Source organism: Giraffa tippelskirchi, chromosome 12 (genome assembly GCF_054371585.1).
Source record: "Giraffa tippelskirchi isolate mGirTip1 chromosome 12, T2T-mGirTip1v1.2.pri, whole genome shotgun sequence".
In the NCBI taxonomy this organism is placed as follows: Eukaryota; Metazoa; Chordata; class Mammalia; order Artiodactyla; family Giraffidae; genus Giraffa; species Giraffa tippelskirchi.
The window spans coordinates 47,030,360-47,044,029 of NC_137286.1; the positions used below are offsets into that span (position 1 = coordinate 47,030,360).

The window sequence follows — 13,670 nt, forward strand, 5'->3', positions numbered from 1 at the left end:
ACATCACGTACAGTTAGAATATATAAATTCATACCATTGAACTAACGTACAAAACAGAAACTGCCTGAGAAAGCCAAATTCTGGTCAAAAGAAAGTTAGAAGGGAGGGGTAAAATAGGAGTTTGGGATGAAAATATACACATGAATATATGTCAAGCTGATAATGAAAAAGGACCTACTGAATAGAACATGGAACTCTCCTGAACATTCTGTAATAACCTATATGAGAAAAAAACAGAAAAAGAATATATATACATCCACGTATAACTGAATCAAGTTCATGTACACCTAAAACTCAACATCGGAAATCAACCCTACTCCAATATAAAATAACAATTCAATACAAGCTAAATCACCTTAGCTTGGTCTAGGGGAAACCAGACAGTTGTGACCCTGTGAATCAGCATGTGATATGCTGTGATATTAATATGATACAACCAAAGGTTTTCACTCAGCAAAACACAGCAACAGCCCACTCAAAGGTGCCTGACCTCAGGCGAGTGTGGCAAGACGAAGAGAAGGAAAAGGACCACAGGTTAGTCAGGGAAACACCCTCAGTTCAGATGTTGGGAGTCTCCGAGGAAACAGGACACACTGCAGGTAAAGAGCAGATACGTGGTCTCTGTGGACACAGGATCCTGACCCACGTGGACGGGGGGAGACCCACACAATCCCCAGAGCCTGCACCTGGGGACACACGTCCACAGTCTCCAAGGTGACACCACCTCCCCAGACCCTGCACCTGGGGTTGCATGATCCTTGGTTAGGACACCAGGTCTCTGCTGGCTGGACCCCTAAAGTGGAAATGAGTGAGTTCCTGTAAACTCCTGGTATGGTAGAAAGAAGTGTAGGGTCTGTCTCCTCTCCCCTCAATTGTCCCTGAGAAGTCAGGCCCCTCCTGTCTGTTTTCACTCTGGTTCTGTGTGACTTTTTGCTGGTTTGAAAGCTCATGCTAGAGGTGAACACACTACCTTGGTTCTGGCAGGCTCTGTCTTTCTTGTCCCGCTGAGGCGCTGAGAAAACAGGAGAGTTGGGCTGGGAGACGAGGGGCAGCTCTGTTCTCTTCGGAGGCGAGAGTCGACTGGAAGGAGAGCACAGCCGCAGCCTCACCTGCTGCCCATTGACTTTCTTCCCAATCCCTGTGCCCTGGAACCAATTCACCAGGTGAACCTGCCTCCCTACTCAACCTGAATGTGCTGGAACATTGGAATGATTACCAGGTAGCCCACCTGAGGGGTCTGCAGGAGCCCCAGGGAAGGTGAACCTGGCAGGGGGACAGACTAGGAGCCCGACCGCAGCACTGACCCCCGGGAGGGCCATGGAGCCCCGCTCAGAGAGGAGCACGGTTACCCAGAGAAGCCCACCTCAGCCCCAGACCCCAGACATCTGAGCACTGACATTCAGACGCAGGCATGGAGTTTTCCAGAGCAGAGGCCAGGCCAGGTCTCTACCCAGGTCTCCATGTCCTAGTGCGGAGAGTACAAGGTCAGGTCTACATGTTCTCACTGCAGAAAGCGCATGGTCTCATCTAAACAGCATCAGTGTAGACCAGACTTTGTTCAGTCGCTCTATTTTCAGATATGAAATAAAGGAAATCCTACCACTTTATATATGAAATATGCACTTCCATATTCATATATGAAATTCAGGAAATTTTACCATTTTCATAGATGAATTACACAGCTCTCCTTTCATATATTAAATATAGAAAATTTTACCACTTTTCAATATGTCCTCTGTTTTCATATATGAAATATCCCCTGGAGAAGGGAAAGGCTACCCATTCCAGTATTCTGGCCTGGAGAATTCCAAACATGACTGAGTGACTTCGAGCTCTTGGTGACTCAGACAGCAAAGAGTCTGCCTGCAGTGCAGGATCCTGCGATCCCTGTGTCGGGAAGATACTCTGGAGAAGGAAATGGCAACCCACTCCAGTATTCTTGCCTGAACATGGGATTGCAAAGAGTTGGACATGACTGAGCGAGTTCACTTTCACTTTTCATTTTCATATATGATATATGGACCTCTATGTTCACATATGAAATAAAGAAAATTCCCTTTTCAGAGATGAAATATGCACAAATAATTTCATATATGAAATATAGAAAATATTATAATGCCATTTTCAGCAACATCGACCTAGAGATTATTCTACTAAGTGAAGTCAGAAAGACAGTGACAAATACCATATGATTTCACTTATATGTGGAATCTAATATGCAAATGAATTTAACTATGAAACAGAAACCGACTCACTGATCTAGAGAACTAACCGTTACCAGTGCAGAGAGGGAGGTGCAGCAGACTGAGATAAAGCCATTGTTTTGTGATACCTTTAAATATATTCCATGAAAACATTGAATCACTATGTTGTACACCCAAAACAAATAAAGGAATGTAAATCAACTGTACTTCAGTTTAAAAATATAGTTGATGGCTAACTACAAACACAAAAAATAATCGACAACAAAAAAGTTAGCAAAATAAAATGGGTATTTTTAAAAATAGAAGATTCCATTCATCAAGAAGTTACTTTTGGTAAGATTTAAAATAAAGTAGTTTAGTCTTTTAAAATTTGCTTCACAAAGAACTAATTAGTCAAGTCAAGCCAATTAATCTAACTACAGAATAAATATGGCTTTTTGAAAGTTGCTTTTTTCAGTGTTCTCTAACAAACACTTTATTTAATGTTATTTTTGATGCCTACATATTGATTTCGGTTCACAATGCCATATAAATAAAAGTCACTTAGCAATCTTCTGGTTTCAAATTAAGACTTTCATATGTATTAAGATGTAAGACAGTATACTTGATTTAGAAGAGTTATTTTAAGTCTTTAAAAGCATTATTCAAAAGGCACAATGATTTTCATTCTGGTCCCTGGACTGGTATTTGCAAATCTACTAAATCAAAAGCTCTGAAACTGCCATCTGACAATTTGAGTTCACAAGCCCTCCAGGTGATTCTGAAGCACTGGAGCACACTGAAGTTTGAGAACTATTGCCCTAGAAACCCAGGCAAAATTCACCTTTTACCAAGCCCAAGTTGTAAGACTTAGTATCATTATAAATTACAGTAAATTTTTTTTTTTTTTGCTAAAGAACAATAGCAAATGTGTTCACTCTACAAATGTAAATACCTATATTTTCATACATAAAATATAGAAAATTCTATTTTCATATGTGAAATATGCAGTATTTTTATATACGAAATATAGAAAATTCAATTTTCACATGTGAAATGTGCACCTATATTTTCTATATGAAATATAGAAAACTCAATTTTCATACTGAAATACACACATATTTTCATATGTGAAATATGGAAAATTCTAACCTAAATATGTTTATTTAAAATACAGAAAATTCTACTTTCATATATGAAATATGCACCTATATGTTCATACATGAAATACAGAAATATAGACCTGGGTTTGATCTCTGGGTCAGGAAGTTCTCCTGGAGAAGGGAATGTCTACCCCCTCCAGTATTTTTGCCTGGAGAATTCAATGGACAGAGGAGCCTGGCGGACTATACTTGCTCCTTGTGAGGAAAGCTATGACCAAGCTAGACAGTGTTTTAAGAAGCAGAGACGCCACTTTGCGGACAAAGGTCTTTGTAGTCAAAGCTAACAGCCAAGACAGGGAAGCAAGCTAATTATAGAAGCACACGTGATGGAGACAGGAGGTGGGGTCCATGTGCACAATGCAACACAGCTCAACCATACAAAGTAGGATATAATGCGAAGTCTAACCACAGAAAAGGAAGCAGACATGGTCATTCCAGATACCAGTATCACATGACATCACTTCTAGGTGTAACCTAAAAATGGATACAAATGAACGTCTTTCGAAAAGAGACACAAAGACTTAGAAGGGAAATTTCCAGTCACCAAGAATGTAAGATGTGGGGCAGGGAGAAATGAGCTGCTTCAGACTAACATATGCACATAACCATTTCTAAAGTAAGACTCCAGGACCCACTGTGTAACACAAGGAATCTTATACCACACTATGTAGCACCTATATGGAAAAAGAACCCCCCAAAACCACATATACATCTATGTGGAAGTGAACCATTTGCAGCACGTCGGAAAAAAAAACAACAAAAAAACAACAAGATTTTAATTCACCTATATACTCTAGTTCAAATAATAGATTAAAAAAAGAAGAAATGGGAAAAAATGCTAACTCTATTTCCTCCAGGTAATAGTGACCTGGGCTGGAGTAACATCCCTGGAGCCAGATTGGCTTGTGTCCCAAGGCTGGAGAGTCCTGGGGCTGAGGGAGCAGGGAGCATATGGCAGGCAGTGTACCTCCAAAATGGACTTGGAGTATTCCTCCCCTCTGCAGAGCCCCTAACCTCCAGATACAGGCAGGAGAAATTAAGGCCTTGGAGTTAACATATACACATTAGTACGTGTCAGACAGATGATACAGAAGTAACTACCAAAAAGCAGAGGGAAGTTTACTGAACACATTGTAATCATCTAAACGTGAAAAAGGACCTGAAAGAGAATAGATAAACAACTATATATAATTGAACCGAGTTCCTGTACACCTGAAGCAAAGCCAATCAGAAATCAACTATATTCCCACATACGATTACAAGGAAATTACAGAATAAAAAAAAAAAAAAGGAAAGATTGTAGCATGGAGAAGTGCTGCCGCTTGTGGCCATTTTCTGTAACAACACCATGCAGAGCTGCGCTCAGTTCAGTCCCTCAGTCGTGTCCGATTCTTTGCGACCCCAGGAACCACAGCACGCCAGGCATCCCTGTCCATCACCAACTCCCGGAGTCCACACAAACTCATGTCCATTGAGTCGGTGATGCCATCCAACCATCTCATCCTCTGTCGCCCCCTTCTCCTCCTGCCCTCAATCTTTCCCAGCATCAGGGTCTTTTCAAATGAGTCAGTTCTTCGCATCAGGTGGCCAAAGTATTGCAGCTTCAACTTCAACATCAGTCCTTCCAATGAATATTCAGGACTGATCTCCTTTAGGATGGACTGGTTGGATCTCCTTGCAGTCCAAGGGACTCTCAAGAGTCTTCTCCAACACCACAGTTCAAAAGCATCAATTCTTCAGCGCTCAGCTTTCTTTATAGTCCAACTCTCACATCCATACATGACCACTGGAAAAACCGTGGCCTTGACTAGATGGACATTTGTTGGCAAAGTAATGTCTCTGCTTTTCAATATGCTGTCTAGATTGGTCATAACTTTCCTTCCAAGGAGTAAGCGTCTTTTAATTTCATGGCTGCAGTCACCATCTGCAGTGATTTTGGAGCCCAGAAAAATAAAGTCAGCCACTGTTTACCCATCTATTTGCTATGAAGTTATAGGACCAGATGCCATGATGTTAGTTTTCTGAATGTTGAGCTTTAAGCCAATTTTTTCACTCTCCTCTTTCACTTTCATCAAGAGGCTCTTTAGTTCTTCACTTTCTGCCATAAGGGTGATATCATCTGCATATCTGAAGTTATTGATATTTCTCCCTGCAATCTTGATTCCAGCTTCTGCTTCCTCCAGCCCAGTGTTTCTCATGATGTACTCTGTATATAACTTAAATAAGCAGGGTGACAATATACTGCCTTGATGTACTCCTTTTCCTGTTTGGAACCAGTCTGTTGTTCTATGTCCAGTTCTAACTGTTGCTTCCTGACCTGCATACAGGTTTCTCAAGAGGCAGCTCAGGTGGTCTGGTATTCCCATCTCTTTCAGAATTTTCCACAGTTTATTGTGATCCACACAGTCAAAGGCTTTGGCATAGTTAATAAAACAGAAATAGATGTTTTTCTGGAACTCTCTTGCTTTTTCAATGATCCAGTGTGTGTTGGCAATTTGATCTCTGGTTCCTCTGCCTTTTCTAAAACCAGCTTGAACATCTGGAAGTTCACGGTTCACGTGTTGCTGAAGCCTGAAATGGTATGGACCTAACAGCAGCAGAAGATATTAAGAAGAGGTGGCAAGAATACACAGAAGAACCGTACAAAAAAGATCCTCACAATCCAGATAATCACGATGGGGTGATCACTCACCTAGAGCCAGACATCCTGGAATGTGAAGTCAAGTGCGCCTTAGGAAGCATCACTATGAACAAAGCTAGTGGAGGTGATGGAATTCCAGTTGAGCTATTTCAAATCCTAAAAGATGATGCTGTGAAAGTGCTGCACTCAATATGCCAGCAAATTTGGAAAACTCAGCAGTGGCCACAGGACTGGAAAAGGTGTTTTCATTCCAATCCCAAAGAAAGGCAATGCCAAAGAATGCTCAAATTACCGCACAATTGCACTCATTTCACACAGTAGCAAAGTAATGCTCAAAATTCTCCAAGCGAGGCTTCAGCAGTATGTGAACCGTGAACTTCCAGATGTTCAAGCTGGTTTTAGAAAAGGCAGAGTTAGAGGAACCAGAGATCAAACTGCCAACATCCTCAAGATCATCAAAAAAGCAAGAAAGTTCCAGAAAAACATCTATTTCTGCTTTATGGACTACGTCAAAGCCTTTGACTGTGTGGATCACAATAAACTGTGGAAAATTCTGAAAGAGATGGGAATACCAGACCACCTGACCTGCCTCTTGAGAAATCTGTGTGCAGGTCAGGAAGCAACAGTTAGAACTGGACATGGAACAACAGACTGGTTCCAAATAGGAAAAGGAGTACATCAAGGCAGTATATTGTCACCCTGCTTATTTAAGTTATATGCAGAGTACATAATGAGAAACACTGGGCTGGAGGAAGCAGAAGCTGGAATCAAGATTGCAGGGAGAAATATCAATAACTTCAGATATGCAGATGATATCACCCTTATGGCAGAAAGTGAAGAACTAAAGAGCCTCTTGATGAAAGTGAAAGAGGAAAGTGAAAAAGTTGACTTAAAGCTCAACATTCAGAAAACTAAGATCATGGCATCCAGTCCCATCACTTCATGGCAAAGTGATGGGGAAACAGTGGCTGTCTTTATTTTTGGGGGGCTCCAAAATCACTGCAGATGGTGACTGCAGCCATGAAATTAAAAGACGCTTACTCCTTGGAAGGAAAGTTATGACCAACCTAGACAGCATATTGAAAAGCAGAGACATTACTTTGCCAACAAAGGTCCATCTAATCAAGGCTACGGTTTTTCCAGTGGTCATGTATGGATGTGAAAGTTGGACTATAAAGAAAGCTGAGCGCCGAAGAATTGATGCTTTTGAACTGTGGTGTTGGAGAAGACTCTTGAGAGTCCCTTGGACTGCAAGGAGATCCAACCAGTCCATCCTAAAGGAGATCAGTCCTGAATATTCATTGGAAGGACTGATGCTGAAGCTGAAACTCCAATACTTTGGCCACCTGATGTGAAGAACTGACGCATTTGAAAAGACCCTGATGCTGGGAAAGATTGAAGGCAGGAGGAGAAGGGGACGACAGAGGATGAGATAGCTGGATGGCATCACTGACTCGATGGACGTGAGTTTCAGTAAACTCTGGCAGCTGGTGATGGACAGGAAGGCCTGGCGTGCTGCAGTACATGGGGTTGCAAAGATTTGGACACGACTGAGTAACTGAACTGAACTGAAGTATATCTAAATGTAAGGACGGATACTATGAAACTCTTGAGAAAAATATAAACAGGACATGATTTGACATATATTACAGCAAATTCTTTGTGGATTCATATCTTAGGATAATGAACAATAAACTACAAACCAGAAAAAGGGACCGATTAGCTTTAAAAGCACCTGAATACCAAGGGAAATAAAAAAAGTGAAACACAAACATAAGGAATTCATCTCCAAAATATACACACAGCCCCGGCCACTCAGCATCAAAAATACACATACCAGAAGAAAAAACGGTACAAAGTTTGAATGAAAGCAGAGAGTTCAAATGACAGGATAAAAGCAGAATAAGCAACAAAAGATGCTGACTCTATTCCCCTCCGTCCTTGGTGACCTGGGCTGCTGTCACATCCCTGAAGCCTGGGCAGGCTTGTTTCCCGAGGATGGACTGTCACGGGGTTGACGGATCTGGGAAGGATGTGCCAGCCCATGAGCCCTGCCTCATGGACCTGGTGAGCCTCTTCCCCTCTGCATCAGCCTACAACCTCCAGATGCAGTGAAACTACGCCTACTGAACCCAAAGGATGTGGAGCCTCTGGGCTGGAAGAGCTCTGAAAAGCCCCGTGGGCTCCATGTCTCCTGGTGGTGGTATTCCCACCTCCAGCTTCCTTCCTTAGGGTCGTCCCACCTATGGATGAAAGCACCCTCCCCAGAGTGGTGTTGCAGGAACTGGGATGTGTCCAGGGGACATGGGTAAGGAAGGAAGAATGGGACACAAGCCTTAAGTGCTTCTTCTGGCACTTTCCACTCAAATTGTCAATCCAGGAACAGGACTTTCCCCGAGGCTCTCGTTCCCTCAGTAACCAGAGTTGGGCATAAAGACATGCTGCCACCTTGTGGCCATTTCCCATAACAACAACTTTGAAACCATTGCTCAGGGGCACTGAATATTCCCAAGGCCTGCAGCTGCTGCTGCTAAGTCGTGTCAGTCGTGTTCGACTCTGTGCGACCCCATAGACGGCAGCCCACCAGGATTCCCCCTCCCTGGGATGCTCCAGGCAAGAGTACTGGAGTGGGTAGCCATTTCCTTCTCCAGGGCATGAAAGTGAAAAGTGAAAGTGGGGTCGCTCAGTCGAGTCCGACTCAGTGACCCCATGGACTGCAGCCAGCCAGGCTCCTCCGTCCATGGGATTTTCCAGGCAAGAGTACTGGAGTGGGGTGCCATTGCCTTCTCCGAAGGCCTGCAGGGCTGTGAGTAAAAAATACCTGCCCTCAAGAAATGTCCTAGGGGAGGTCATCAGCAGAATATTCAAAACAAGGAAGGTGTTTTGAATATTTATTCAAGAACCCAACTTGAATAAGTAAGTTTAACTCACGCTGTTTAAAAAAAAAACACATGAAAAGATGTCAACATCACTAAATATGAGAGAAAGGCAAATCAAAACTTCAATGAGGTATCACCTCACACTGATCAGTATGGCCAGAGGCAGAAACTCTACAAACAATAAATGCTGGAGCGAGTGTAGAGCACACGGAACCCTCCCACACTGATGCTGGGACTGGAAATTGGGAGCAGCCACTGTGGAGGACACGGGGCAGGTTCCTTAGCATGAAAGTGAGAAGGAAATTAGACTCCCTAACACCATACACAGACATAAGCTGCAAATAGGTTAAAGACCTAAACAAAAGGATACTATGAAACTATTGAAGAAAAAGTCAGAACACACCTTGACATAAAATGCAGCATTTGTGATCCATCTCTCAGAATCATGAAAAATAAAACAAAAATAAACAAATGGGACCTAATAAATGTTAAAAAGCAATTGCACAGCAAAGGAAATCACAAGTGAAAGAAAAAAGACAACCTTTAGAATGGAAAAAATTCTTGCAAACAGAGATACCCACAAGGAGTTTATCTCCAACACATACAAACAACTTGTACAGTGCAATATCAAAAAACAAACAATCCAATAAAAAAATCAACCAAAGGTCTAAATGCACATTTCTCCAAAGAAGGCATAGAGATGGCTATAAAGCAGGTAAAAAGATGCTCTGCTTCACGAGTTCTTAGAGAAAAGCAAATCATATATACAATGAGGTATCACCTCACTTTGATCAAAATGGCCATATCAAAAATCCTACCACAGTAAATTCTGCAGAGGCTGTGAGAGAAGGGAACCCTCCTACACTGTTGGTGGGAATGTAGATTAGTACACCCACGAGGGAGAGCATTATGGTTCTTAGAAAACTAAGCATAGAAGTACCAAGTGATCCAGCAATACCATACCTTGGCATAGATCCAGGGAAAAGCAAAATTTAAAAAGACACCTGCATCCCAAAGATCATGGCAGCACTGGGTGCAGGAGGAAAGACACAGAAGCAACGTAAGTGCACGAAGCAGAGGAATGGACACAGAAGACGGGGCGCATGCGCACAGTGCAGCATAACTCAGAAATGAGGGTGGGACGAGGACATTTCCAGTTACAGCGAAAACACCAGAGGCGATCATACTAAGTGAAGTGAGGCAGGGAAAGACAAGAGTCATAGGATATCACTTCCGGCGGAATCTAGAAATGGATACAAATGAACTTCATTACAAAAGAGAAACAGGTTCACAGACTAATAAAAGAAATTAATGTTTACCAAAAAAGAAATGTGGTCGTGGGCAGGGAGTAATTAGCTGGTTCAGATCAAAATATACACATTAAAACAGGTGCTGTTGTTTAGCCACTCAGTTGTGTCTGACTCTACAACTCCGTGGACTGTAGCTTGCCAGGCTCCTCTGTTATGGGGTTTTCCAGCAAGAACACTGGAGTCGGTTGCCATTTCCTCCCCCAGGGGATCTCCCCCACCCAGGGATCAAATCCATGTCTCCTGCAAGTGTCCTGCATTGTAGGCGGATCCCTTCCCACTGAGCCAACAGGGAAGCTTTAAAACAGGTGGTGCAGGGCTCTTAAACGTTCCATAGGGCTTTAAATGACACCTGCCCTCAAGAAATGTCCTGGGGTAAGTCATCCCAAAAGAATTCCAAACAGGGTCAAGTTTCTAGAAGCCCAGTTTCAAGAGGCAAACTGTACTCACAATGTGTAAAATAATAAAAGCACATGGAAAGATACTCCTCATCAATAATTATTAAATCAGTGCCAATCAAAACTTCAATAAGGTATCACCTTACACTAGTCACAGTGGCCATCACTGAGAAGATCTACAAAGAATAAACACTGTAGAGAACATATGGAAAAAGAAACCCTCCTACCATCTTGGTGGGAATGTAAATGGTGAAGCTACTATGAAAACCAGCATGGAGGTTCCTTGAAACACTAAACATAGAGGTATCATATGATCCTGCAATCTCATTCCTGGACTTAGGTTCAGAACAAAATCATCATTCAAAATGTCGCATGCACCCTGATATTCAGGGCAGCACTATTTACAAGACACAGAATCCACCAAAGTGTCCATTGACAGAAATATGAAGACTATGTGGGACATCTATACACCGGAGTACTACTCAGCCATAAAACAAAATGAAATAATGATATTGGCCGTGGCGTGGATGAACCAAGAAATTATAATTTATAATTCTATGTGAGGTAAGTCAGAGACAAATATGTGATGTGTGTAGGTGGAATATATAAATTCATACCAGTGAACTAATGTACCGAACAGACTCACAGCCTGAGAAAACCAGATTCCAATTATCAAAAGAAAGTTAGAAGAGAGTTTGGGATGAAAATAAACACACTAATATATATCAAGTTGATAATATATTAAGTTTTCTGAATAGAACAAGAAATTGTACTGAAAAAATTTGTAATAACATATATGAGGGAAAAAGTAAAAGAATAGATATATGTCTATGTATAACTGAATCAAGTTCATGTACATCCAAAACAAACAAAAACATCGGAAAGCAACTCAACTCCAATATAAAATAACAATTAAATTCCCTGAGCTTGGTGTAGGGGAGACCAGGCAGTGGTGACCCTATGAATTGGATATGGGATATGTTATGATATTAATATGACACCTCCAAAGGTTTTCACTCAGCAGAACACAGAGCAGCAACCCACTCAAAGGTGCCTGATCTCTTATGAATGTGACAAGATGAAGAAAAAGGACCACAGGTTAATCAGGGCAACACCCGCAATTCAGATGTTGGGAATCTCAGAGGGGACAAGACCCACTGCAGGTAAAGAGCAGATATGTGGTCTCTGTGGACACAGGGTCCTGACCCATGGTGGACGGGGTGAGACCCACACAATCCCCAGACCCTGCACCTGGGGTCCCACGACCCTTGGTTAGGACCCCAGGTCGCTGCTGGTTGGGCCCCTAAGGTGGAAATGAGTGGGTTCCTGTAACCTGCTGGGATGGTAGAAAGAGGTAGGGTCGGTCTCCTCTCCCCACACTGGTCCCAGAGAAGTCCTCCTCTTTTCCTTTTGGTTCTGTGTTATATTAACAGTTTTTACAGCTGTCATGATAATGTTGAACACACTACCTTGATTCTGGCAGGCTTGGTCCTTTCTTGTTCCACTGAGGTGTTGAGAAAACACGCCAGACACAGGGCTGGGAGACGAGGGGCAGGTCTGCTCTCTGCTGAGGAGGGATGGTCGACTGGAAGGAGATCACAGCAGCAACCTCACCTGCTGCCCATTGGCTTTTTGCCTGATCCGTGTGCCCTGCAACCAACTCACCAGGTGAACCTGCCTCCCTTCCCGCCAGGCTCGTGCTGGTGAATCGGAATGATTACCAGATAGACACCTGAGGGGTCTCCAGGAGCCCCAGGGAGGGTGAACCTCGAGAGGATAAGAAGAAAACAGGCACAGGCCTGTATAAAGTGAACACCGTGAAGTATTGATTCCTAAACACAAGTGACGCTCTCATGTATTCTTCCCTTTCTCTTATCTTTGTGTGTGTGTGGTCTCCCCAAACACGTGATCCTGACCCAGGAGATGGGGTGAGACTCACACAGTCCCCAGACCACCCAACCTGGGGTTATATGTCCCCTTGGTCAGGGCACCATGACTGTGGTCAGCCCGACCCCAATGTGTAAACAAGCCAGATCGCTGGGACGTCCGGGGACCCTAGAAAGAAGTGTAGGGACCGTCTCCTCTCTGTGCAATTGTCCCTGAGAAGTCAGGCCCCTCCTGTCTGTTTTCACTCTGGTTCTGTGTGACTTTTTGCTGGTTTGAAAGCTCATGCTAGAGGTGAACACACTACCTTGGTTCTGGCAGGCTCTGTCTTTCTTGTCCCGCTGAGGCGCTGAGAAAACAGGAGAGCTGGGCTGGGAGACGAGGGGCAGCTCTGTTCTCTTCGGAGGCGAGAGTCGACTGGAAGGAGAGCACAGCCGCAGCCTCACCTGCTGCCCATTGACATTTTGCCTGATCCCTGTGCCCTGGAACCAATTCACCAGGTGAACCTGCCTCCCTACTCAACCTGAATGTGCTGGAACATTGGAATGATTACAAGGTAGCCCACCTGAGGGGTCTGCAGGAGCCCCAGGGAAGGTGAACCTGGCAGGGGGACAGACTAGGAGCCCGACCGCAGCACTGACCCCCGGGAGGGCCATGGAGCCCCGCTCAGAGAGGAGCACGGCTACCCAGAGAAGCCCACCTCAGCTCCAGACCCCAGACACCTGAGCACTGACATTCAGATGCAGGCACGGAGTTTTCCAGACAGAGGCCAGGCCAGGTCTCTACCAGGTCTCCATGTCCTAGTGCACAGAGCACAAGGTCAGGTCTATATGTTCTCACTGCAGAAAGCACATGGTCTCATCTAAACAGCATCAGTGTAGACAGGACTTGGAGAGGTCTAAATCTACCATGTAGACAGAACTTGGTCAGGTTCAAACTAGTTTAGGGCTGGTATCCCAGGAGGCACAGGTCACACACATGCAGGGTCTCTCATCGTTGGACAGGGGACTCACCCTTCACTGGACCCACTCTTCACTGGACTCACCCTTCACTGGGTTCCACGCTTCACCCACATCAGGAAACTGAAAGAATCTGTGCCATTACACATTTCAACGGGCAAAACAACGTTACCAATTTCTCTGGCCACGTGATGGTCAGGATCCAGGGGAGAGCCAGGAACTTCTTATAGTGCAGCCCAGTGTCCTGGAAAGACAG

At 43.8% G+C, this 13,670-nt stretch overlaps 1 protein-coding gene across 3 annotated transcripts in view; it reads right to left on the reverse strand.

Moving 5' to 3' along the window:
• Positions 1-13,670, reverse strand: part of LOC145530503 (uncharacterized) — an 87,779-nt gene that overhangs the window by 43,936 nt on the left and 30,173 nt on the right. For 2 of the 3 annotated variants that reach the window (XR_014071845.1, XM_081551983.1), the window contains exons 2-5: positions 13,587-13,658; positions 12,763-12,872; positions 12,041-12,156; positions 971-1,080 (exon numbers count right to left, since the gene is read on the reverse strand). Coding sequence is in view for 2 of the 3 variants with exons in the window: in XM_081551983.1 (XP_081408109.1) it covers positions 971-1,080; positions 12,041-12,156; positions 12,763-12,872; positions 13,587-13,658 (408 nt within the window). In the remaining variant the exon portion in view is untranslated. The remainder of the gene's footprint in view (positions 1-970; positions 1,081-12,040; positions 12,157-12,762; positions 12,873-13,586; positions 13,659-13,670) is intronic. The other variant, XM_081551982.1, reaches the window with a different exon arrangement.